This window comes from Eschrichtius robustus, chromosome X, assembly GCF_028021215.1.
Source record: "Eschrichtius robustus isolate mEscRob2 chromosome X, mEscRob2.pri, whole genome shotgun sequence".
Taxonomy (NCBI): Eukaryota; Metazoa; Chordata; class Mammalia; order Artiodactyla; family Eschrichtiidae; genus Eschrichtius; species Eschrichtius robustus.
The window spans coordinates 90,794,249-90,820,507 of NC_090845.1; the positions used below are offsets into that span (position 1 = coordinate 90,794,249).

General features: G+C 43.0%; 2 protein-coding genes across 2 annotated transcripts in view; both read left to right on the forward strand.

Annotated features, from left to right (window-relative positions):
• Positions 1–26,259, forward strand: part of ARMCX5 (armadillo repeat containing X-linked 5) — a 139,309-nt gene that overhangs the window by 37,344 nt on the left and 75,706 nt on the right.
• Positions 16,914–22,450, forward strand: GPRASP1 (G protein-coupled receptor associated sorting protein 1). Its single transcript, XM_068533075.1, has 3 exons — positions 16,914–16,966; positions 17,320–17,395; positions 17,720–22,450. Exon 3 carries the CDS (start codon positions 18,050–18,052, stop codon positions 22,199–22,201), a length of 4,152 nt encoding a protein of 1,383 aa, XP_068389176.1. The 5' UTR covers positions 16,914–16,966; positions 17,320–17,395; positions 17,720–18,049; the 3' UTR covers positions 22,202–22,450.

A 26,259-nucleotide genomic window follows, 5' to 3' on the forward strand; every position in this document is an offset into this window, starting at 1 on the left:
CTTGATCTTGGACCTCTAGCCTACATACCTGTGAGAAAATAAATTTCTGTTTAAGCCACCCAGTCTGTGATATTTTGTTATGGCAGCCCCAGCAAACTAATACATCCTCAAACTTTTATTTATTGGCTTGGCATCTTACATCAGTTTGGGAAAACAGAAGACCCATGTTTATGGTTAATATATAGAATTTTGTGGACATTTCTTTAAAATTCCAAATTTTATAAATCCTAGCAAACCAATAGCCCTTTTTCAGTATTATATCCAATTCCAGTGTGGTAGTGTGTATACATTAACTTTCTATCTGCTTTAGATGGCAGAATAAAAAAACACTGGGTGGGGTACTTTCACCTTTACCAACAAAAAATATTATCTCCAACAAACTAATTAGTCTAAAGATTTTTAATGGGGTGCTTCTTAGTTTGGTCAGTGATAGAAGCACGTAAAAGTGTAATAACTCTCAGATTTAAAATCATAGTGTAAACTGATATGATTTATATAATCAACAGAAAAGACACTCCAGTGTTCTGGAGGCATTTATATATTCAACAGGTATTTATTAAGCAATCTATTATGTGCCAGGAACTGTTCCTAGGTCCTGGGAATATAGCATAGAAAAAAATAAAGTGTCATCCTCATAGAGCTTACATTTAGGGATGAAGGGAAACATAATAAAGTAAATATATAAAATATGTAATGTAATATTAAGTAGTGATAAATGCTATGGAGAAAAGTAGAACAGGGTATGAGGATAGAGGAGGATAGAGGATATTGGAAGGGAGGATACTATTTTGGATGAGATAGAGAAGTTCTCTGTGAGTAAATACATGAAAGAACTGAGGGAATGGAGCATGAAGCTATCTGCGGAAGAAGTATTCTAGGCAGTGGGAACAACAAATGTAGAGCTCCTTGGGTAGAGATGTGATTAGCTTATTCAAGAAACATCAAGGAGGCCAGTGTGGCTCAAATGTAAGCAAAGAGAGAGTGGTTGGAGAGAAGTGTAAAGTGGTAGCCAGGGGCCAGATCTTGTGAGATACTGTAGGCCATGGAAAGAAGTTTAGGTATTATTCTAAGTGTTATGGGAAGCCATTAGAGGATTTTGACAAGGGGAGCAGTGTGATACAACTTATGTTTTTAAGGGATAATCCTGTCTGCTGTGTAAAGAATGGACCCTAGGGAAACAAGAATGGAAACAGGGAGACCAATTGGAAGCTAGGAAGTAATTACAATGGTCTAGGTCAGAGATGATAGTGGCTTGGACTAAGGTGTTAGCTGTGGAAATGGTATTAAGTGTCCAGCTTTGGCATATATTTTAGTGGTGAATCCAATGGATATTATGCATGGATTGAATGCAAAGTAAGAGAGAGGAATCAATGATGATTCTGATGCTGAGCAACTGAGTGAATAAAGCTGTCATTTACTGAGATGAATGAAGACTGGGAAGAGCAGGTTTTAGGGGGAAGGTCATGAGCTCAGGTTAGGACATGTTGAGTTTGAGATGCCTTTTATATGTATACATGGAGATGAAAAGTAGGCACTTGGATATATGTGTCTCGGAATGTTGAAAGAGTTCTAGATTAGAGATAGAAATTTGAGAGTCATCAAGGTACAGATGGTATTTAAAGCCATGAAACTGGATGAGATCACTAAGGAATATAGATAATGTAAGTAGCAAGGGAAGAAGTCCAAAGATTGAGCTCTGGGGCATTTCAATATTGAGATATAGGAGATGATAATGAACTAGTAAAAGCAAAATCGAAAAAAGAAAACTAAGAATGTGCAGTCAGGAGTAGCCAGTAAAGTAGGAGAAAAACCAGGAGAGTATGGTATCCTGAAAGCTAAGTCAAGATGTTTCAAGAAGGAAGTTTTCAACCCTGCCTAACACTGCTGATAGGTAAGGTGACAGAATATTCCTATTTTCCCAGGAAAGTCCCAGTTTATGTCTGTTGTACAGAAATAATTGTTAACAAAATCCTTTTTCACTCTCAGAAATGTTGCAATTTGAATGATAAATTGTATGGTCACTAGGATGGTAGGTCAAGATGAGGATTGAGAACTGATTATTGGATTTACCAACATGGACATCATCAGCAATTTTGACAAGAGCAATTTCAGTGGATCAGTGAAACTTCATTGGATGTTGGAGATGAAAGATTAGCATGGTTTCAAGAGAAAAGGAGGAGACAGCATTGATATGGTAACTGAAGACCACAGTTGTAAGGAATTGTGTAGCAAAAGGAATCTGAGAAATGGGGTAATAGCTATTGAATGATATGGGGTAAAGAGAAAATTTTGTTTTTAAGATAGGAGATAGTACAGTATGTTTGAATATTGATGGGAATATTCCACGAGAGAGGGAAATTTTTAGGATAAAAGAGAGAAGAAAATTTTGGAACAATGACCTTGAGTAGGAGAGTTGGGATATCATCCAATGGACAAATGGATAGGCAAGCTTTAGATAGCAGCATGGACATTCATTCAGAGAACATCAGAAAAGGCAGAATTTATGGGCACAGATGCAAGTAGATATGGCAGTAGGAGTTTGTGGAAGTTCTCTTCAAACTCCTTTTATTTTTTCAATGAAATAAGAAGCAAGGTTATCATCTGAGACTGAGGAATAGGTAGGAGGTAATTGGGGTTTGAGGAGAGAAGAGAAGGTATGATGTCTTTTTTTTTAATATATATGACATAAGATTTGCCATTTTAATTAACTATATTAAAATTTTTTTAAATTTTTATTGGAGCATAGTTGATTTACAATGTTGTGTTAGTTTCAGATGTATACCAAAGTGAATCAGTTATACATATACATATATCCACTCTTTTTTTTAATATTCTTTTCCCATATAGGCCATTACAGAGTATTGAGTAGAGTTCCCTTTGCTGTACAGCAGGTTCTTATTGGTTATTTATTTTATATATAGTAGTGTGTATATGTCAATCCCAATCTCCCAATTTATCCTTCCCCCTTATCCCCTGGAAACCATAAGTTTGTTTTCTACATTTGTGACTCTATTTCTGTTTTGTAAATAAGTTCATTTACACCCCTTTTTTTTAGATTTCACATATAAGTGATAGCATATGATATATGTCTTTGTGTCTGACTTCACTCAGTATGATAATCTCTAGGTCCATCCATGTTGCTGCAGATGGCATTAGTTTGTTCTTTTTTATGGCTGAGTAATATTGCATTTTGTATATATGTACCCATTTTAACTATTTTAAGTGGATAATTAAGTGGCATCAGTTGCATTCATAGTGTTGTATATCCATCACCACTATTTCCAAAAACTTTAATCATTTGTTATGAGTTGAATTGTGTTCCCCCAAAAGATATGTTAGAGTCCTAACATCTACAAAAATCAACTCAAAATGTATTATAGTCTTAAACATGTGACCTGAAACTAAAACTGTTAGATAAAAGCATAGAGGATGACAAAACTAAACAACAACCTACTGAATGGGAGAAAATATTTGCAAATGATATGACTGATAAAGGGGTTAATATCCAAAGTATATAGATAGGTCATACAACTCAGTATCAAAAAGACAAACAACCCAATTAAAAAATGGGCAGAAGACCTGAATAGACATTTTTTCAAAGAAGTCATATAGATGGCCAACAGGCACTAATCAACATTGCTCATCATCATCAAAGATGCTCAATGTCTCTAATCATCAGAGAAATGCAAATCAAAACCACAATGAGATATCACCTCATACCTCATCAGAAAGACCACAAATAACAAATGGTAGCAAAGAGTGGAGAAAAGGAAACCATAATACACTGTTGGTGAGAATATAAATAGGTGCAGTCACTATGGAAAACAGTGTGGAGGTTTCTCAAAAAACTAAAAATAGAACTACCATAGACCCAGCAATTCCACTCTTGAGTATATATCCGGAAAAAACAAAAACTCTAATATGAAAGATACATGCACCCCAGTGTTCACCACAGCACTGTTTACAGTAGCCAAGACATGGAAGCAACCCAAGTGCCCATCAACAGATGAATGGATAACGAAGATGTTGTACAAATGGACTTACCTACGAAACAGAAACAGACGCACAGACATAGAGATCAGACTTGTGATTGCCAAGGGGGAGGCAGGGGTGGGGGAGGGATGGGTTGGGGGTTTGGGATTAGCAGATGCAAACTATTATATACAGAATGGATAAACAACAAGGTCCTACTGTAGAGCACAGGGAACTATATTCAATATCCTGTGATAAACCATAATGGAAAAGAATATAAAAAAGAATGTATATATATGTATAACTGGATAACTTTGCTGTACAGCAGAAATTAACACAACACTGTAAATCAACTATACTTCAATAAAATAAAATTTTAAAAAAGAAGTGGTATATATATATACAATGGAATACTACTCAGCCATAAAAAAGAATGAAATTTTGCCTTTTGCAACAACATGATTGGACTTGGAGGGTATTATGCTTAGTGAAATAAGTCAGACAGAGAAAGGCAAATACTGTATGTTATTACTTATATGTGGAATCTAAAAAATAAACTAGTGAATATAACAAAAAAGAAACAGACTCACAGATATAGAGAACAAACTACTGGTTGCCAGTGGGGAGAGGGATGTGGGGAGGGACAATATAGGGGTAAGAGATTAAGAGGTACCAACTACTATGTGTAAAATAAATAAGCTTCAAGGATATATTGTACAGCACAGGGAATATAGCCAATATTTTATTATAGCTATAAATGGAGTATAATCTTTAAAAATTGTGAAACACTGTGTTGTACACCTGAAACATATAGTATTGTAAATCAACTATACCTCAGTAAAAAAAAAAAAAGAAAACAACATAGGTGAAAGTCTTGATGTTGGTCTTGGAAGTGATTTCTTGGATATAGCACCAAAGCCACTGACAACAAAAGCAAAAATAGACAAATGAGACCATATCAAACTAAAACGTTGTGCACAACAAAGGAAATAATCAACAGAATGAAAAGGAAGACTACAGAATGGGAGAACATATTTGCAAACCATATATCTAAGGGACTAATACCTAAAATATGTAACGAACTCCTACAACTTCATAGCCAAAAAAAGAAAAAAAAGGCAAAGGACTTGAATAGACATTTCTCCAAAGAAGACATACAAATGGCAACCAGGTATATAAGAAGGTGCTCAACATCACTAATCATCAGGGAAATGCAAATCAAAACCAAAATGAGATATCCCCTCACACCTGTTAGGATGGCTATTATCAGAAAAACAAAAGATCACAAGTGTTAGCAAGGATTTGGAGAAATTGGAACCCTTAGACACTGCTCTAGGAATGTCAAATGGTGCAGCCACTATAGGGTAGAGTATGGAAGCCCCTCAAAAAAACAAAAATATCAGGGTGATGCTGGCCTCGTAGAATGAGTTGGAGAGTGTTCCTCCCTCTGCAATATTTTGGAAGAGTTTGAGAAGGATAGGTGTTAGCTCTTCTCTAAATGTTGGATAGAATTTGCCTGTGAAGCCATCTGGTCCTGGGCTTTTGTTTGTTGGAAGATTTTTAATCACAGTTTCAATTTCAGTGGTTGTGATTGGCCTGTTCATATTTTCTATTACTTCCTGGTTCAGTCTGAGCAGGTTGTGCATTTCTAAGAATTTGTCCATTTCTTCCAGGGCAATATCACTGATGAACATAGATGCAAAAATCCTCAACAAAATACTAGCAAACAGAATCCAACAGCACATTAAAAGGATCATACACCATGATCAAGTGGGGTTTATTCCAGGAATGCAAGGATTCTTCAGTATACGCAAATCAATCATTGTGATACACCATATTAACAAATTGAAGGAGAAAAACCATATGATCATCTCAATAGATGCAGAGAAAGCTTTTGACAAAATTCAACACCCATTTATGATAAAAGCCCTGCAGAAAGTAGGCATAGAGGGAACTTTCTGCAACATAATAAAGACCATATATGACAAACCCACAGCCAACATCGTCCTCAATGGTGAAAAACTGAAACCATTTCCACTAAAATAAGGAACAAGACAAGGTTGCCCACTCTCACCACTATTATTCAACATAGTTTTGGAAGTTTTAGCCACAGCAATCAGACAAGAAAAAGAAATAAAAGGAATCCAAATCAGAAAAGAAGAAGTAAAGCTGCCACTGTTTGCAGATGACATGATACTATACATAGAGAATCCTAAAGATGCTACCAGAAAACTACTAGAGCTAATCAATGAATTTGGTAAAGTAGCAGGATATAAAATGAATGCACAGAAATCTCTTGCATTCCTATAGACTAATGATGAATAATCTGAAAGTGAAATTAAGAAAACACTTCCATTTACCATTGCAACAAAAAGAATAAAATATCTAGGAATAAACCTACCTAAGGAGACAAAAGACCTGTATGCAGAAAATTTTAAGACACTGATGAAAGAAATTAAAGATGATACAAATAGATGGAGAGATAGACCATGTTCTTGGATTGGAAGAATCAACATTGTGAAAATGACTATACTACCCAAAGCAATCTACAGATTCAATGCAATCCCTATCAAAGTACCACTGGCATTTTTCACAGAACTAGAACAAAAAATTTCACAATTTGCAGGGAAACACAAAAGACCCCGAATAGCCAAAGCAATCTTGAGAACGCAAAATGGAGCTGGAGGAATCAGGCTCCCTGACTTCAGACTATACTACAAAGCTACAGTAATCAAGACAGTGTGGTACTGGCACAAAAACAGAAATATAGATCAGTGGAACAGGATAGAAAACCCAGAGATAAACCCACGCACATATGGTCACCTTATCTTTGATAAAGGAGGCAAGCACATACAGTGGAGGAAAGACAGCCTCTTCAATAAGTGGTGCTGCAAAAACTGGACAGGTACATGTAAAAGTATGAAATTAGGACACTGCCTAACACCATACACAAAAATAAACTCAAAATGGAGTAAAGACCTAAATGTAAGGCCAGACACTATCAAACTCTTAGAGGAAAACATAGGCAGAACACTCTATGACATAAATCACAGCAAGATCCTTTTTGACCCAGCTCCTAGAGAAATGGAAATCAAAACAAAAATAAACAAATGGGACCTAATGAAACTTCAAAGCTTTTGCACAGCAAAGGAAACCATAAACAAGACCAAAAGACAACCCTCAGAATGGGAGAAAATATTTGCAAATGAAGCAACTGACAAAGGATTAATCTCCAACATTTACAAGCAGCTCATGCAGGTCAATAACAAAAAACAAACAACCCAATCCAACAATGGGCAGAAGACCTAAATAGACATTTCTCCAAAGAAGATATACAGATTGCCAACAAACACATGAAAGAATGCTCAAAATCACTAATCATTAGAGAAATGCAAATCAAAACTACATTCAGGTATCACCTCACAACGGTCAGAATGGCCATCATCAGAAAATTTGCAAACAATAAATGCTGGAGAGGGTGTGGAAAAAGGGAACACTCTTGCACTGTTGGTGGGAATGTAAATTGATACAGCCACTATGGAGAACAGTATGGAGGTTCCTTAAAATACTAGAAATAGAACTACCATACTACCCAGCAATCCCACTACTGGGCATATACCCTGAGAAAACCATAATTCAGAAAGAGTCATCTGGGGCTTCCCTGGTGGCACAGTGGTTGAGAATCTGCCTGCTAATGCAGCGGACACGGGTTCGGGCCCTGGTCTGGGAAGATCCCACATGCCGCAGAGCAACTAGGCCCGTGAGCCACAACTCCTGAGCCTGCGTGTGTGGAGCCTGTGCTCCGCAACAAGAGAGGCCGCGATAGTGAGAGGCCCGCGCACCGCGATGAAGAGTGGCCCCTGCTTGCCGCAACTAGAGAAAGCCCTCGCACAGAAACGAAGACCCAACAAAGCCAAAAAATAAATAAATTAAAAAAAAAGAGTCATGTACCAAAATATTCATTGCAGCTCTATTTACAATAGCTAGGACATGGAAGCAACCTAAGTGTCCATCATCGGATGAATGGGTAAAGAAGATGTGGCACATATATACAATGGAATATTACTCAGCCATGAAAAGAAACGAAATTGAGTTATTTGTAGTGAGGTGGATGGAGTTAGAGTCTGTCATACAGAGTGATGTAAGTCAGAAAGAGAAAAACAAATACAGTATGCTAACACATATATGGAATCTCAGAAAAAAAAAAAGGTCATGAAGAACCTAGTGGTAAGACGGGAATAAAGACACAGACCTACTAGAGAATGGACTTGAGGATATGGGGAGGGGGAGGGGTAGGCTGTGACAAAGTGAGAGAGTGGCATGCACATATATACACTACCAAACGTAGAATAGATAGCTAGTGGGAAGCAGCCGCATAGCACAGGGAGATCAGCTCGGTGCTTTGTGACCACCTAGGGGGGTGGGATAGGGAGGGTGGGAGGGAGGGAGATGCAGGAGGGAGGAGATATGGGAACATATGTATATATATAACTGATTCACTCTGTTATAAAGCAGAAACTAACACACCATTGTAAAGCAGTTATACTCCAATAAAGATGTTTAAAAAAAATAAAATAAAAGCACTTATTAAAAAACAAAAATAGAATTGCCATGTGATCCAGCAATTCCATTTCTGAGTGTAAATTCAAAATAATGGAAATTAGGATCTCAAAGGGATTTCTGCTCTCCCTTGTTCATTGCAGCATTATTCACAACAGCCAAGATATGGAAAGAACCCAAATGTTCATTGATAAATGAATGGATAAAGAAAATGTGGTATATACACAGAATTGAGTATTATTCAGCCTTAAAAAAGAAGGAGGGCTTCCCTGGTGGCGCAGTGGTTGAGAATCTGCCTGCCAGTGCAGGGGACACGGGTTTGAGCCCTGGTCTGGGAAGATCCCACATGCCACGGAGCAACTGGGCCCGTGAGCCACAACTACTGAGCCTGCGCGTCTGGAGCCTGTGCTCCACAACAAGAGAGGCCCGCGCACCGCAATGAAGAAGAGTGGCCCCCACTTGCCACAACTAGAGAAAGCCCTCGCACAGAAACGAAGACCCAACACAGCCATAAATAAATAAAAAAATTAAAAAAAAAAAGAAGGAAATCCTACCATTTGTGACAACATGAACCTGTAGAACATTATGCTAAGTGAAATAAGGCAGTCATAGAAGGACAAACACTACATGATTCCACATATACATGGTATTTAAAATAGTCAAACTCATAGTGAAGAGAGAATGGTGGTTACCAGGGATCGGGGGAGAGGAAATAGGGTGTTGTTGAATGGGTATGAAGTTTCAGTTATGCAAGATGAATAAGTTTTAGAGATCTGCTGTACAACATAGTGCCTATAGTTCACAATACTGTGTTGTGCACTTAAAATTTTGTTAAGAAGGTAGATCTCATGTGTTCTTACAACAACAACAAATGGGCACAAAGAAAATTAGAGGTGATAGATATGTCTATTATCTTGATGGTGATGATGGTTTCATGAGTGTATACTTATGTCCAAACTAACCAAATTGTATACATTAAATATATTGTTTTTAATATATCAATTATATCTCAATAAAGCTGTTTTAAAAAGACATCATCATACTGAACATCATCAAGGTTTTCTCCTATGTTATCTTCTAGGAGTTTTATAGTTTCGCATTTCATATTTAGGTCTATCATCCATTTTCTGTTGATTTTTGTGAAGGATGTAAGGTCTGTGTCTAGATTCAGTTTTCTGCATGCGGATGTTCATTTACTCCAGCACCATTTGTTGAAAAGACTCTTTGCTCCATTGTGTTGTCTTTGACCCTTTGTCAAAGATCAGTTGATTATGTTTATGTTGGTATATTTCTGGACTCTCTGTTCTGTTCTGATGATGTTCCATTGATCTGTTTGTCCATTCTTTCACCAATATCACATCATCTTGATTACTGTAACTTTATAGTAAGTCTTGAAGTCAAGTGATATCAGTCCTCTGACTCTGTTCTTCTCCTTCAATACTGAGTTGTCTATTCTGGGTCTTTTGCCTCTTCATATAAACTTTGGTATCTGTCAGTATTCACAAAATAACTTGCTATGCTTTGGTTTAGGAAGAGCTGGTTAGGAAGAACTAGTCTTGACAATATTGAGTCTTCCTATCCATGAACATGGACTATCTCTCCATTTATTTAATTCTTGTATGATTTCATTAATCAGAGTTTTGTAATTTTCCTCATATAGATCTTGTACATATTTGTTAGATTTATACCTATGTACTTCATTTTTGAGGGTGCTAATATAAAAGGTACTGTGTTATTAATTTCAAACTTCACTTGTTCGTTGCTGGTATATAGAAAAGCAATTGCCTTTTTTTATATTAACCTTATCCTCTAACCTTACTGGAGTTGCTTATTAGTTCCAATATTTTTGGATATTCTTTTAGATTTTCTACATAGACAAACACATCATCTGCAAACAAAGGCAGTTTTATTTCTTCTTCCCAATCTGTATTCCTTTTATATCCTTTTCTGGTCTTAATGCATTAGCTAGGAATTCCAGTACAGTTTTGAAAAGGAGTGGTGAGAGGGGGCATCCTTGACTTTTCTTGATCTTAATGGTAAAGCTAGTTCCTAACCATTATGTATGGTGTTAGCTGTGGTGTTTCTGTATATGTTCTTTATCAAGTCAAGGAAGTTCTATTCTATTCCTAGTTTGCTGAGACAATTTTATTCTTTTGCATGTGGATATCTATTTGTCCCAGCACAGCTTGTGAATGGACGGGATTTTCAACAAATGGTGATTGAATTCCAATCAATGAAATGTAAGTGTAAATGATGTAGGCATTTCTTTACCATGGATTTTAAGAAGCAGGTGGACTACCTCTACTCTTTTTTTCCCATTTTGCTGGCTAGACGCAGACTACGGTGATGCCCCATCGCATATTTTTTCTGTTTTGAAAAGTTACTTTAACATTCAATTAACTGCCAATATTCGCTGGCATTGTGGAAATTCAGGATTTCTTCTCCCTGCAAAGTTAATAACCATGAACTCACCTCACCAGCCCCTTTAGTTCTAGAAATCTGCAAGGGGTATTTCCCATGTCCTGAATTTTGATGGTTTTCACACGATTTTTCCATGTGTGGTTGCCACAGTAAGCTTTACTGTGAAGCACTTAAGTCCCTCCAATTGCTCCCTCTAATTTGTCCAACCACTACCCATACCCAGAGTCCTCATCATGTTAGAGTTGAGTACTACTCTAAATTTTAAAGCCATGTTGGAGAGGAGGACGTTTTCCTCTCTTTAGGTTATACTTTATAAGTGGGATCTGCACCCCAGAATATAATTTCTTTGCAAACTGTGCTTTTCAGGACAACTTATGAACCTGCCTTTGTTGTAACAGACATACAGTTGAAGGCATATGTTAGAAGAGGCAAAAATAGGAGCCCTAATCCCAGTGCTGCCATTAGAATAGCTATACTCCTCTAATGAAAAGGCATTGTTCCTGGGCTGAGGTCATTGTGCCTGGCTCTTGTTTTCCTTCAGCATAAATTCTCTTAAAGAAGAACCCACTCCAAATATAACCTGAAAATATTCTTGGGTCAGGCCTCCCCACAAGTTCTTTAGATGTGCTTTGTCTCAGGTAGTAGACACAGTTTAGATCTTTCCTAGAGGTTCTTCAGTCTCTACTGAAGGTAGACATCTATTTTTTTTTGCACATTTTTTTGATTAATTTTTTTTTTTTTTGGCTGTGTTGGGTCTTCGTTTCTGTGCGAGGGCTTTCTCTAGTTGCGTCAAGTGGGGGCCACTCTTCATCGCGGTGCATGGGCCTCTCACTATCGCGGCCTCTCTTGTTGCGGAGCACAGGCTCCAGACGCACAGGCTCAGTAGTTGTGGCTCACAGGCCCAGTTGCTCCGCGGCATGTGGGACCTTCCCAGACCAGGGCTTGAACCCATGTCCCCTGCATTGGCAGGCAGATTCTCAACCACTGCGCCACCAGGGAAGCCCAGTAGACATCTATTGATCCAGTTTCATAGTTTACAAGAATGCAACCCAGCCTGGTTGGTCCCACCTGCAAGGGACCTGAGTTCCTGTGTAAAGCTCCTGCAACTCAGGAATATGAGAATGGATATATTCTAAGAATACATAGGGTTTGGATCAACCTTGAACAAAAGGGAGATCCCAGAGGGAAAGTTTGCCTGAGGCACATGAAGGACAGAAGAAAGGTAAATTAAGCTAAATGGGGAAAACTAGGTCCATGACCACAATGACTGAGAGAGACAAGAGTAGATCACTCAAGCTGCACAGGCAAGGGATATGCTAGTGTGAAAGTTCATGTGCATGTATGTGGGAGGTGGGGTGGGTATAGTGCAGCAGCACAGCTGCTTCTGTATCCCAGGCTTACTGGTGGGCGAATTATTTGGGGGGAAGAGAGAGACAGAGAGAACATGAAGCTGGGGCTCTGCTTTTATTAGGGTCCCAGTGTAGAGAGCCTAGGATTTGTCAGGTTGTCTTTATTGGCTAATTTAAAGCACAAGAGCAGATAGTAGTCTCAGGAAGGAAAAGGCAGGATCTCTCAAGGACTCAGTTGTCTAGGTTAACCAAGGCTTTCTGAAAGAGGGAACTTAATGAGTGGGAGTGGCCTAGTTCCTTCTCAGGTCCTTTTGCTGGTAGCTATGTCTTACAGCCCATAATATGATTATTCAAGCTGGTTTTCTTTTGAAATGGATGCCTTGGCAATCAAAAGCTTAATGTCAGGCACTTAAACTGAAATCAAAAAGCATGATGCCCAGCACTTACACTACAGAAATTTATATTCCAGAGGCTAGTCAGGGTTACACAGGTGCTAGTGGAGACACTGGAGAGTGAAACTGTGGCTGTTGCAATCACACGAGAATCCATTTTACAAGGAAGTAAATATAATATTACTTAACAGACAGACATAGATCAGCATCTTGTTTAAATCTTTTCTTTGCTCTCTGATTTTAAAGATGACACTTAATCTATCTGATAGATACACATAAAGAGCTAACACATAAAAAGTTTAAAATAGGACTTTTCTCAGTTCAATAAATGTTAACAGCAATAGTGTCTTCTGTAAATGAATTTAGAACAAATTGTCCAAAAGATATTTCAAAGTCTCACAGTAAAATCAGTCAGTTTTGGTAGATCCACTCCCGTGCCAGTAAATATTTTGGGATCAATATCCCAGCACCTGGAAATTACCAGAGAAGCTTGCATTGGTATGACCATAAACTTTTAGGATAGAAAGCTAAATAAAATAGAAAACACAAGTAAATGTAAACTCAAGAGAACAGAGATTTCTTTCCAGTGTTTTTTTTCCTACTGCATCTCCAGTGCCTAGGGCAAAGCAGATACTCATATATATTTGTTGAATGAATAAAAGGCACCAGACACTTTCAGAAGGGGAAGGAACAGTTCAGAGAGGCAAAGAGATTCATGCACACGCACAGATCCCAGAAGAGCTCAGACTCCCTTCTTCCACCCTGGCATTCACCCAAGAGAGTATACTTTGGAACAAAGAAAATCCACAATTCAGCTGAGGCCATTGAAAGAGCACAGTGAAAGACTTTCCTCTGAAAACTGACATCTGTTGTCTCTAGATATAGTATAGAATCATCTCTAGATTTTTTCTCTATCACCTAAATATTGTACAGTTATAATAAATATCTAATAACAAAAGCTGATATGAAAATTCATGGTAAGAATAAGGTTCCCTTTTCATCCTGGTAAGCATCCATGATATTCAGTAAATAGGGACTTTCTCCAAGACGAACCTCAAAGATGATTGCAAAATCTCTCTTCTTTAGAAAAGAGAGAAGGCACTTAAGAGGGTGGTTATAGTGGTGTGAGATGAGCGCCCAAATTGATCCTCCCAGGGGCTGAAGCCCAATTCAAGAAAGTGAAGGGGAATGGACTTTATCAGGATGGTGAGTGAATTCGGTTCCCACTGCTGCTGTAACAAATTACCACAATCTTGCTGGCTTAAAAAAACAAAAACAATAAAATATTATCTTGCAGTCCTGAAGGTTGGAAATAGGAAAAGGGTCTCTCTGGTCTGAAATAAAGGTGATAGGAGGACTTCATTCTTCCAAGGGGTTCTAGGAAGAATCTGTCTCCTTGCCTTTTCCAACTTCTGGGTCTGCCTGCAGTCCTTGGCCTCTGGCTTCCTTCCATCTTCAAAACTAGTGATATCCCGTCCACTTGTGGCGTCTTTCTCATGCAACTTCACTGTGACACTGATTCTTCTGCCTGCCTCTTCCACATTTAAAGTAGCCTTGCCATGGCATTGGCCAAGATACAGCAGTGTAATCTTACTTTACATTCAGCTGATTGGCAATCTTAATTCCATCTGCAACCTTAATTCTCCTTTGCCATGTAACATCACATATTTACAGGTTCTGGAGAACAGGACGTGAACATCTTTGGGGGACCTTTATTCAGCTTACCACAGCGAGCGTGCCATTTAGGTGGGTTTTAAAACGGGCAACAGTGCCAGCAGGTTTGTGCTCAACCACAGGTGTGCTTAACCAGGGTTGCTGTTTGCCCCATGGAGCACAGAAAGGAGGGGCTGGAGACTACAGGAAGGATATAGGAGTGCAGGAATCAGAGGATTCAAGGGCCAGCAGGTTTCTGTCTTGGGGAAGTGGGTGCCTGGTGGGGCCTTCTCCAAAGAATGGCTGGGGAAAGTAGACTGGTGTGTATGGCAAGTGTGTGAGATCCCAGTTGGTTCCAATCCCTGCCACATTCCCACCCTGCCAAAGATGATGAACGCTTGGAGGCAACTGCAAGAGAAGACCTGACAGAACCTGGGGAGAGAAGCCAGGACCGGCCCTACCTGGTGCCTGACACGTGGCTATGGGATGAGAGACAGGGAGGACTGTCTGAGCCGGTGCGGGTCCTGAGAGAGAAAGGCCCTCTTTCCTGGGCAACTGTGGGGGCGGCGAAATGGCAAAGTGTGCTACCGTGCTACCACTGCGACTGAGAAAATGGCAGTGTGGCAGAGAGGATGACGACACTGGCGCAGACAGGTAGTTTGTTTCCTCAGGCCAGAGGTCTATCTAGGGCTGCCTTCCCTTAGAAGACGGGCAGTGGCTCGGCCTCCACGGGCGCCGCCTGCCACCTTCCTCCCGCCCGCGGCCCCAGAAGGTGGAAAGCAGACCCAGAAGGTGGAAAGCAGACCCGGGGAGGGCCGTCCTCACAGCTCCTCTGCCACTGGCGCCCAGGGAGGATGGCGGGCGCGATGGGGGAGGGTAGGGGGGCGGACTCCGAGCAGTCCTGTACACACACAGACACACACACACCCCGGCACGATCTGTATCCATCCGCTGCTCCCTCCAGCGCGGCCCCTCCCTACCCTCCCAACCCCGGCCCCCACTGCCCACCGCCCGCCGGCCCCACACGCTGCGGTGCCAGAAGTGTACGGGGCGGGGAGGGTGGTCGCCCGATGGGGGTCGGTGGAGGGCCGGCGTGGCCCCGCCCCTGAGGCCGGGACTCCTCCCGGCCCCGCCCCTTTCTGGGTCGGAACTACGGTGGGCCTGGGAGGGGGCGCCGAGCCCATTCGTGCCGTATCCCTCCGCCCCCTTCCCGACACCCTCGCCGCGAGCTGTTGGTGCCGCAGCCTTCGCAGCCCCTGCCTGGTTTGGCGCAGCCGCGCGGGGGGCGGGACGCCTCTTTGCCGTTCTGCCCGCACGGCGAGCGGTGGGAATCCGAGTGAGGAGCTGCGACAGGAGGGGGAGACCGACCATCGGGACCTTGCGCCTGCGAAGGCAAGTGGGGGTGTCTCGGGGGCGACGACCGGCTCACACCCTGCCCCGCGGACCCTGGCAGCCTGACGAGGGGGAGGCAACCGGGTCGGAGCGGGTCCCTGAGAGAGGTGCGCAGCGCCGGGGGACCCCTGGCGCTGAGGAGGCGGCGACCGGCGCGGACCGGGCCCGGGGCGCGAGGTCTTGGCCGCAGGGCTTCCCTCGGATCCTGGGGAGGCGAACGGCGCGGCCGCTCCCCGGCGGGCTTTCTGGACTCCCGCGCCCCGCCGTCGACGGTGCCTGTGCCAGGAGAGGGCTGTGGGGGAGGCTGCTGCGGGCGAAATGGCGGAGGGGAGCCGGGGTGGGGGCGTCGGGGAGGCCGCCGGGGGTGGCGGTCGGAGCCGGGTGACGAGCGGGCGGGCGCGGGGGGCCGCCCGCCCGGTCCCTGATCCTGGAAAGAGGTTTGTCGGACCCCGCGTGCCAGGTGCTGTCCCTTCCCACAGGCGCCTCTTTGATGCCGGGGTGTCCTGTGTGCGCGGTAGGTCTGGCAATTTCAGGCCACGGCGTGCATCTGTACAGGAGAGGCTTGAGAAAAACTAGGGACGGGAAAACGGCCTGTATTTCTGACGTTGTGTGGGGATGGGGGGTGAGGGTGGGCAGCAGCCATTGACTGGACACCCGAATCGGGATGGGGTGACTGCGACCAGAGCAGGTCAGGCATCCAGGAATACCTCCTAAAAGTCTCCTCTCTACCTTGTTTCTCCACACTTCCTGGCCTTCCTCCCTCAACTCCATCCAAAATTGGGGGTGGAAAAGATGGACTGGGAGGTGAGGGTGGGACAGAAGTCGTAAATACAAGTACCACCGCACAACCTGTTTTCTAGAATATGCGAGCGCCCTTCCCCCAATCTATGTTGTATAGCACAAGGGATGTGAACACCAAGTAGTGAATCTTCAGAATTGGAGAAGAGACTAAGAGGAAGTGTGTGATGTGAAGATGAGTTATCCAGAAGCCTGATCCATAGGGCTTAAGTTAAAAGAAAATATTCTAACCAACGGGACTGTAAATGTTAAAAGATAGATAACTTGGGTACTCCTATGTTTGTTGTTTGTCTGTCCACCAAGCACTCAGCTGCTACCATCATTTCTTGACCATCTTACCTTTTGATCTGTTTTTCCATAGGCCTGCTTTAAGGCTGGTCACTTCTGCAAGGAAAGAAAGGAGGAGGAGTCTGGTTCAAATCTCTGGAGGTTTGTGCGAAGAGGGGCGATGCAGGAGACAGCTGCACAGTATTATCATGGCAGGTTCTTTGATCCAAGTGGTTTCAGGGCCTCCTCCACCTCTCCTACTCTCTGTCAAATTTGCACATTGCCGCAGAACCCCTTGCCCATTTCCTGCAGGAGATATTAGGAATAGTGGGGTAAGTGTGGATTGAGTCGTGAATGGGAGGAAAAGACCTAAGTGTAGGAACCAGGAGACAGAAAACATTAGACATATTAGACCCTTAAACAGAAAGAGAGATGTTTGTATCAGGGGTCAGGGTTCTTGCTTGTCTATCTAGCAGTCAGGCTCCATTCTCTGCTATATGTTTACTTGTACCCAGGATATGCAGGCTGCTGTAGAGTTTGATGCCACTGGAATCAAGGAAAGGAGCAAGAAATTGTGCCACATCAGTGCAGGTTGGTATGGGAATGGGTACAACTTTTGGGTGGGGTAGAGGAGACCAACATAGGTCCAAGAGTGATTAGGGTCTGGCCTGGGTGCTCCTCAGTGTCTTCCATTGCCCAGATACTTTTCCACCATCTTCATAACCTGTTTAATAACAGGCAAAGTAATATGGCAGCTTTGGGGATAAAAATTGTAGAAAAAATGAAGGTGATAGAGAGACTTCTAATAGCCTAACTCTCCCATCAAGCATTCGAGGTCCAGTCTCTCTATGTGAGTCTTCATGGAGTGACACAGTTGGAATAGACTCAAAGCCCCATGTCATTCTCGCTTCCTAGATTGACTTCCAGTGGCAGCTCTGGTGGTGTTGGAATTGCTGCTGACCACCACCCTCAACAGGTCTACACCCACCCAAGAATCATCCATCCTCTCCCAGCTTGGTTGTGCTTTTTCTTCACTCTGACTGTAGTATTGGCTGAGGCTGGGATTGGGAAGGAGGCTGATTGACTGCTGGACTGGTGATTGACTCTAACTTTTGTTTCCAACTGTATCACCTGAATCATCAAAAGATTAGAGTGTGAAGATACAAGACTGTGACAGATCTGTGGTAGAGGCTGAGACTGACTGGGATAGCAGTATTTAATCAGGTCTCCTCTGTAACTTGTACTATGACTGGGGCTGAGATTGAGCCTGGCATCCAGGCCAAGCCTGAAAAGAAGCCTGGAGAAGAAGTTGGGGGTGGGGCTGAGAGAGAGAATGAAGTCCCAGTGGTGGTCAGACCCAAGGTTAGGACCCAGGCCCAGGTAATGCCTGGAGCAAGGCCCAAAACTGAGACCATGGCAGTAGTTGGGACACATCCTAAGAGTGAGGCCAAGGCAGTCACTGGGGCAAGGTCCATGGATGAAACCTATTCATGGGCCAAGACTGAGTTTCATGCTGAGGCACTACTGAAGACAGAGGGAGTGTCCCAAACCAATGCTGTATCCTGGTCACTGATCAGTACTGAGTCTGGGTCCATTGCTAAAACTAAGATCTGGTCTATGGATAGGGAACTGGTCAGTATGGATGCTGAGTCCTTTCCTGGCACCAAGGTCAAGTCCCAATCAGGTATCCAGCCTTTGTTTGAGTCAGAGGAGGAGACGAATATGGGGTCCTGGTGCCATCCCAGGCCTACATCCAAAAAAGAGACTTCTCACAGTTGTGATTTCAGATGGGTGGATAGATCCTCTCTGAGCTCCTGGTTCTGGAGTAGAGAAGAGGTCAGTACAAGGCTTCATCCTAGAGACAGGGTAAAGGCCAGTACTAGGTCCAGGCACATGGCCAAAGAAGAGGCCATTTCTAGGCCCAAAAGCAGTCGGGAGCTTTATGTTGCATCCAGTTCTGGTTCTGAGGATGAATCTATTAAGACATCCTGGTTCTGGGCCAGAGAAAAGACCAGTGTCTGGTCTAGGCCCAGGGAAGAGACCAATAGTAGGTCCTGGTTTAGGTCTAAGAAAGAAGTCTCTGAATCTAATTCTGGGTCTGAATGTGAGGACAATGTAAAATCCTGGTTCTGGGCTGGAGAGGAGGCCAGGTACAAACCCAGAGCCAGGAAAGGGGCCGATGTCAGGGTCAGGCACAGGGCCAAGCGAGAAGCTTCCATTGATTTCATGTCTGGGTCTATGGATACAGTCAAAAAAGAGTCCTGGTTCTGGCCTGGAGAAGAGGCTAATAACTTGTCTAGGCCCAAGTCCAAGAAAGAGGTCAGGGCCAGAGCAATGGCAAAGGAAGAGGCCAAAATCAAGGCCAGAGCCAGGACAAAGCGAGAAGCCAGGTCAGAGGAAGAGTTCCTCACTGGGGCCTGGTTCTGGGCTGCAGAAGAGTCCAGCATAGTGGGTGGGGACACTGTCAAGTCCTGTTCTCAAGTGGAGGATGAGTCCATTGTTGGCAGTTGGTTCTGGACTGAAGAAGAGGCCAGTATGGGGACTGAGGCCAGTGGTAAATTCAGACCAAAGACTGAGCAGGAGCCTATTGGCAATTCTATGCTTGGAACTGGGGAAAAGACCAGTGTGGAAACTGAGGCTGATGCCACTTCCAAATCTGTGCCAGCAGATGATACAGAAAAGGTCACTGCCAGTTTCTGCTTCTGGGGTAATGAAGAAACCAACCCAGAGGCTAAAGAAGAGACCATTTTTGGGTCTTGGTTTTGGGTCAGTGATGAGGCCAGTGTGGAAGCTGGTATTGGGGCCAGCTGTGGGTCCAGGCCAAGGTCTGAGGAAGAAGAGGTCATTGGTCCCTGGTTCTGGGCTGGAGAAGAAATCAATACAGAACCTGAGTTTAGAGAAGAGGCCAGGCCAGGAGCTGAAGAAGAGACAATATTTGGGTCCTGGTTTTGGGCTGGAAACCAGGCCCAGATGGATTCTGGGGCTGAAGTCAATTGTGACACTATGCCAGAGACTGAAGAGGAGGAGCCCATTATTCGGTCATGGTTCTGGGCTGGAGTAGAAGCTTGTGGGAGGGCTGAAGTCAGCAACAAGTCTAGCCTGGAGGACAAGGAAAAGGGTATTATATCATCTTGGTTTGGGACCACTGAAGAGATCAGTATGAAGTATGCCACTGGTGCCCAATGTAACTTTATGACAACTGCTGAAGAGATCAATACTGAGTCTGACTTCTGGTCAGGAGAAGATCCCTGTATGTTTGCTGCCAATGGAGGCAGCTGGAAGTCTAGGCCAGAGGAGGAACAGGACACTGTTGATTCATGGTTCTGGTCCAGAAAATATACAAGGCCAGAGACCACTGTAGGGCCCTGGTTATGGGCTGTGGAAGAGGGCAGTATAGATGATAGGACTGAAGAAGAAGCCAAGGCACCAACCAAGGAGGAGACCATGATCACGTCCTGGTTCTGGAAAGGGGATAAAGCCATTATAGAGGCTACAGATAGAGAAGAATCCAGGCCAGATGCTGAAGAGGAAGACATTATTGGTTCTTGGTTCTGGGCTGGGGAGGAAGACAGGCTTGAAACAGAAGCAGAGGCTAGAGAAGAGGACAGGCTGGCAGCTGAAGAGGAACATTTTGTTGGGTCTTGGTTCTGGGCCAGGGAAGAGGCCATTAGGAACAAGGCTAACATTTGCAGCAAATACAGTCCAGAAGCTGAAGAGGAGGAAGTCATTGTTGAGTCCTGGTTCTGGGCTGAAGAAGAAGCCAGTCTGGAGGCAGGGGATAGTTTTGAGTCCAAGCATGGCACTGAAAAGGAGGAAATCATTGTTGGGTCCTGGTTCTGGGCTGAAGAATATAATATAGACGTTGGACCCCAGGCAATAGAAGAGACCACATCAAGGTCTGGAGAGGAAACCACTTTTGGATCCTGGTTCTGGGATGCAAAAGAAATCAATGTAGAAGCAGAAACATGCTGTGCATATAAGCCAGAGGATGATGAAGAGATGATTGTTGAGTCCTGGTTGTGGTCTGGAGACAAGGCCATTAATGAGACTGAAACTGTGGCCACCTCTGAATCCAGGCCAGAAAATGAGGAAGGGGCAGTTGTTGGGTCCTGGTTTGGAGCTAAAAATGAGGCCAATAACAGGACTGGTAATGGAACCAACTATGAGTCAAGGACAGTAGCTGAGGAGGATGAAGCCATAGTGGGGTCCTGGTTCTGGGCAGGAGATGAGGCCCATTTTGAATCAAATCCTAGCCCTGTGTACAGGGCCATTTGCAGGTCCAGATGTTCAGTTGAGCAGGAGCCTGATGCTTTACGCAGGCCGCAGAGCTGGGAGGAGGTTGCTGTTCAGTTCAAGCCTGGCCCATGGGGTAGGGTTGGCTTCCCATCCCCAAGCCCCTTTAGATTTTCAAAAGAAGCAGCATTTCTGTTCTCTGAAATGTTTGGAGGAAAGCCCAAGCACATGGAACTGAGCCTAGAAGGGGAAGAGCAGGAATCTTTGCTTCAGCCTGATAAGCCTGACCCTGAGTTCCCATTTCAGTATGATCCGTCCTACCGGTCAGTCAGGGAAATTCGAGAACATCTTAGGACGAGGGAGAGTGCAGAACCTGAGAGTTGGTTCTGCAACTGCATACAGTGTGAGCTTAAAATTGGTCCTGAAGAGTTTGAAGAACTCCTTCTATTAATGGACAAAATTCGAGATCCTTTTATTCATGAAATATCTAAAATTGCAATGGGTATGAGGAGTGCTTCTCAATTTACTCGTTATTTCATTCGCGATTCAGGTGTTGTCTCACTTATTGAAACCTTGCTCAATTATCCCTCCTCCCGAGTTAAGACAAGGTTTTTGGAAAATATGATTCACATGGCTCCACCTTATCCAAATCTAAACATGATTCAGACATACGTATGTCAAGTGTGTGAGGAAACTCTTGCTTATAGGTTGGATTCCCCTGAGCAGTTATCTGGAATAAAGATGGTTAGACACCTCACTACAACTACTGACTATCACACACTGGTTGCCAAGTATATATCTGGGTTTCTCTCCTTATTAGCCACGGGCAATACCAAAACAAGATTTCATGTTCTGAAAATGCTGCTGAATTTGTCTGAAAATCCTGTCATGACAAAAGAACTACTCAGTGCTGAAGCAGTGTCAGAATTTATGGGCCTTTTTAACAGGAAAGAGACAAATGACAATATTCAGGTGGTTCTAGCAATGCTTGAGAATATTGGTAACAATATTAAAAAAGAGGTGTTGTGGTTCACTGATGATGATTTCAGTCTTGAGCCATTTATTTCTGCATTCCATGAAGTTGAGAAATTTGCTAAGGAACTGCAAGGCAAAACAGATTATCAGAATGACCCTGAGGCAGAACAAAAAAATGAGTATGATTAATCAATTGCCTCTGATTGTCCTTATGTTCCTGAGTTATGGTCCTTGAATAATGCTTTAGTTTTCAAAGTTGGTTCTATGTTGTAATGTACACTTTAATGCTGATACTGACTTTGCCAAACTCTGTGTATGAGCTGGATCAATCTTCTGATGCCAAACGAATATTAAAACTGAAAGCACGTTTGTTGATACTTGTTTGTGTCTAGATTGTGAATTTACCATTTAAGCTTATAGTGAACTGAGCTATCATAAGTAAGCAAAGTAAGTGTTATTGATGTCTATTTGAATCATGTTGTGTTTTCAATAAAGTTCTGTGTTAAAGTTGGCAGAAATCACCCTTCTCCGTGAACTTAAAATATACATGCAAAAAATAACGTACGATAACACAGAGGTAATTAGCATATGAATAATAATGCTCCTTGAAAAAGCTATTCTCATATCTTTAAATGAAAATGTTACCATGGGCTGCTACTCAGGGTATGCTTCAGAGAAGAAGGACCCAATTAATTTGGGCTCTGAAATGTAAGGAAGAGGTTGGATGTTGTGAAGAAAAGCTTGGAGTTGGAAAAAGTGTTCCTATGGGAGTGAGGTATCCAGTCTGCCTGGAGTGGCTGGGAGGAGTGTATTAAGGGATATAGAGGATAAGGTAAGTTTTTAAGAGCTGAGAAGTTGCATTTTGCAGTTCAAAGTATGGGTGTTTCTTTGATCTTGCTTAAAGGTTCAAAGAATAAGACCAGAAAGCACACAAATTTAACTGTCAGGAGTTCCATTTCTTCATGGTGGTGCCATGGAAAGTGTTAAGGTAATAGCATACAGGCCACTAAAATTGATGATATATAGGTTTTAAAATTGGCTAAGAAAAGCTCTGATACCTTCTATATTTGGTGAAATAGAAAAGACTGGTATCATACATGGAAAGATGATCCCTCTCCCCAAAAGATGTGTGAAATGGACTGAATTTATGCAAATGTATATTATTTGATTATGGAAAATCCTGCAACCATGTAAAACATGTCAAAGGAATAAAGAAGTGTGAGAGACTACGACTTCAGAAGCACTGGCTTGCTAAATAAAAATGCATAATTTAAAGGGAGTAAGCTGTAAACTTTCCAAAGTTTCTGAGTTTATGGTACACATTTTTCGGATTCACAAAAGTAATAACGTATCCTCAGACAGGAGCAAAAGTCAGGGATAAAGTTGGTTTGGGGTGGGGGTAGTCCAGGCTAAAGGAAAATATACAAAGTTTTATTCACTTTTCGTTTGTCTCAGGGTGCAAAGTGCTTTTTTCCTACCGGATTCTAGGCTGCAAGGTTATGGAAGTAGGGCAAAGTGGCAGTTTTGCCTCCATTCACAAACCACAAGTGCTAACAGAGATCGTCCTGGTGGTGGAAATTGGAGATTGGATGTTTGTTTTGGCTATCAATATTTTTCAAGACAGATCCTGTGTGTGTTTTAATATGTCGCCCGAGTTTTGCACAGAATATTAAAAGTCAGTTGGTCTCCAAACTCCTCATGGGGTGTTCCTCGCCAGCCCTGTGCTCCTACAGAGCAAGGCCCAGGCTTAGGGCTGGAAGCTTTGGCTCCGAATCCAGCCTTCCTTTCAGCTCTCTATCTTCACCCCCATCGGGAGCTTCAGATTGTTCTAGCAAGCAGCTCACCCCCAGAGGCAGAGGACTGTGCCTTGCGTGCTGCAGGGCTGCGCAGACTTCCAGAGTGCGCGGTCACGTGGGACTAACTGTGGGTCACGTGACCGCACTCTCACTTGGACCGGCGTAGAGGTTTGTCGCGCCGGAAAGGGACGGGAAAGACTTGCACCTGACGCTTGACAGACGGCCGTGAGAGGAGTGGTAGGACGTGATGGTGGGTGCGTGGGTGGGTGTCTCTCCATGCTGCACTAGCCTGAAAGCTAATCCCTCAAGCGCCCAGAATTATGGCCTTTGTTGGCGGAGGACACAATCCCTCAGCCAATCGTGAGCGTCCTAGCCGGGGTCTGTTTTTGCCCGGGAGCTCAAGAGGCAGGAAGTCATCCTGCGGGAGGCATAAGTGGAGAGAAGCATCGGCCGCTGCTAGAGGAGGTGGGCTCGAGGCCATATATTGGCATCCGTGGGAGGTGGTGGTGGAGACTAGATCCGGGCAGAGGAAGTGTCTCGGAGCCTCGCGCTCCCTCCTGCCTTCTGAAAGCCCCTACCCCACCCCCGTCTCCCCGCCCAGCGCTGCGTGACTCTGTTTCTCTGTGTGGGTGGGAGAGGTGGACACGTGGAAGCAGTTGGCTTCAGGGGAGCCCAGAGAGAGGAAACGGTGAAGTGACAATTTGTGAACACCGGTGGCCCTGGATCAGGAAACGCAGGTGTGAGGATAGGAACTGTGGGCTACACACTCCCTTCCTCCCACCTAGTTGGCACTCACTCTTCTGTCTGTCTGTCAGACAGCGGGGATGGCTGGGCTCAATATTGTGGGCAAGTTAGTGGCGGGGGTGGGGTGGGGGTAATGAGAGGGCAACAGGACTGACTTTTACTCTAAGGTTCCAGCTGCCTGGAGATGCAAGAGAGGAATGAACCTCAATCTGGGCAGCTCTAGGGAAGGGGAGAGACAACACACTCACAAGGAGGGAACCTAGATGCTTTGGGCCCTTCACATAGGATTTCTCATTGGGTTATAAGCAAGCTTCTCAACCCTCAAGAGGATCCCTGGATCTCAACCCAGGCAGCAGCATCCTGGGGGTCTGCCCTGGATGTGAGATTCTGAAAGAGCTTAGTCCCATTGTGCCCTCAACAGTTCCCATCTAGAGACACAAGGGTCATTGTTCCACCTGCTCCATCTGAGGCTCCCTCCCTTTTCAGTCTTGGGTCTCAGAGGAGGGTCCTTCTGGGAACCACCTACAAACTGCCTTATGAATATTCTCACAAGTTCACCTCCGCTGACCCTTTGCTCTTTTCCTTGTATTTTTTTTCTGGCCAGTGCTTTAGACTTGGTGATTTGCATCTATCCTTAGTGGCACTCCCTTATTTGTGCTAATCCATTTTGGTCAGAGCTCAGCTTTAGGAGGTATCCACAAGATGCCAAAGTCCTTTTAGGAGAGTATAGTTAGAAAAGAATAAATTTTACTAATCCCATTAACCTCAGTATTTGCACATTTTACAGATTTGAAGCCAATTAGTACATAGCAATCTTTTTCATTTCTTTTTTACAGATTCATATTCCTCCATTATGTGTCACTACTATAATTTGTTCAATTACTCTCCTATATATGGGCATTTGTTTCCAATATTTTGCTGTTGCAAACACTGCTGGAAGAATAACCTTGTGCAATTGTAATTTTTGTATGGTTAGAGGTATATCTTCAGGGTAGATTCCTAGAAGTGGGGATGGTTGATCAAATGATAACTTCATATGTAGTTTTATTAGATACTCTGAAATATCCCTCCAAAGGGGTATTACAGAATTTCATCCCTATCAGCAATTTATGGGTTGTCTGTTTACCTTCAGCCTTGCCAATAAATTTCTTATTATCCTTTTGATGTTTGTAAAATATCTAGTGATGTCATCTCTCTCATTCCTAATGTTGGTAATTGTGTCTTCTCTTTTGTTTTCCTTTATCATTCTGGCTGGAGGCTTATCAATTTTATTGACCTCAACAAACTAGTGTTTAGTTTTATTGGTTTTCTTTATTGTTTTTCTTGTTTCTATTTCATTGGGTTTTGCCCTTATTTTTTTTTCTTTGGTTTACTTTGTGTTTGTTACTATTTTATTTCTAGCTACTTGAAATAGAAGCTGAGGTCATTAATTTGAGACCATTGTTTTTCTAATATAGGCTTTTTAGTACTGTAAAATTCCCTCTAATACTGCTTAAGCTTTATCCCACAAATTTTAATATGTTGTGTTTTCATTTTTCTTCAATGGAAATTACATACTAATTTCTTTTTTAGTTTCTTCTTTGATCCAAGAGTTATTTAGAAGTAGGCTATGTAGTTCCTAAGTATTTGAGGCTTTTCCAGATATGTTTCAGTTATGTATTTCTACAGTGCTGACCACAGTATCATTGTGGTCAGAGAACTTACTTT

What these genes read in the sequence shown, in the direction of transcription:
- GPRASP1 (XM_068533075.1), top strand. Translation starts at nt 18,050, where the DNA reads ATGACTGGGGCTGAGATTGAGCCTGGCATCCAGGCCAAGCCTGAAAAG.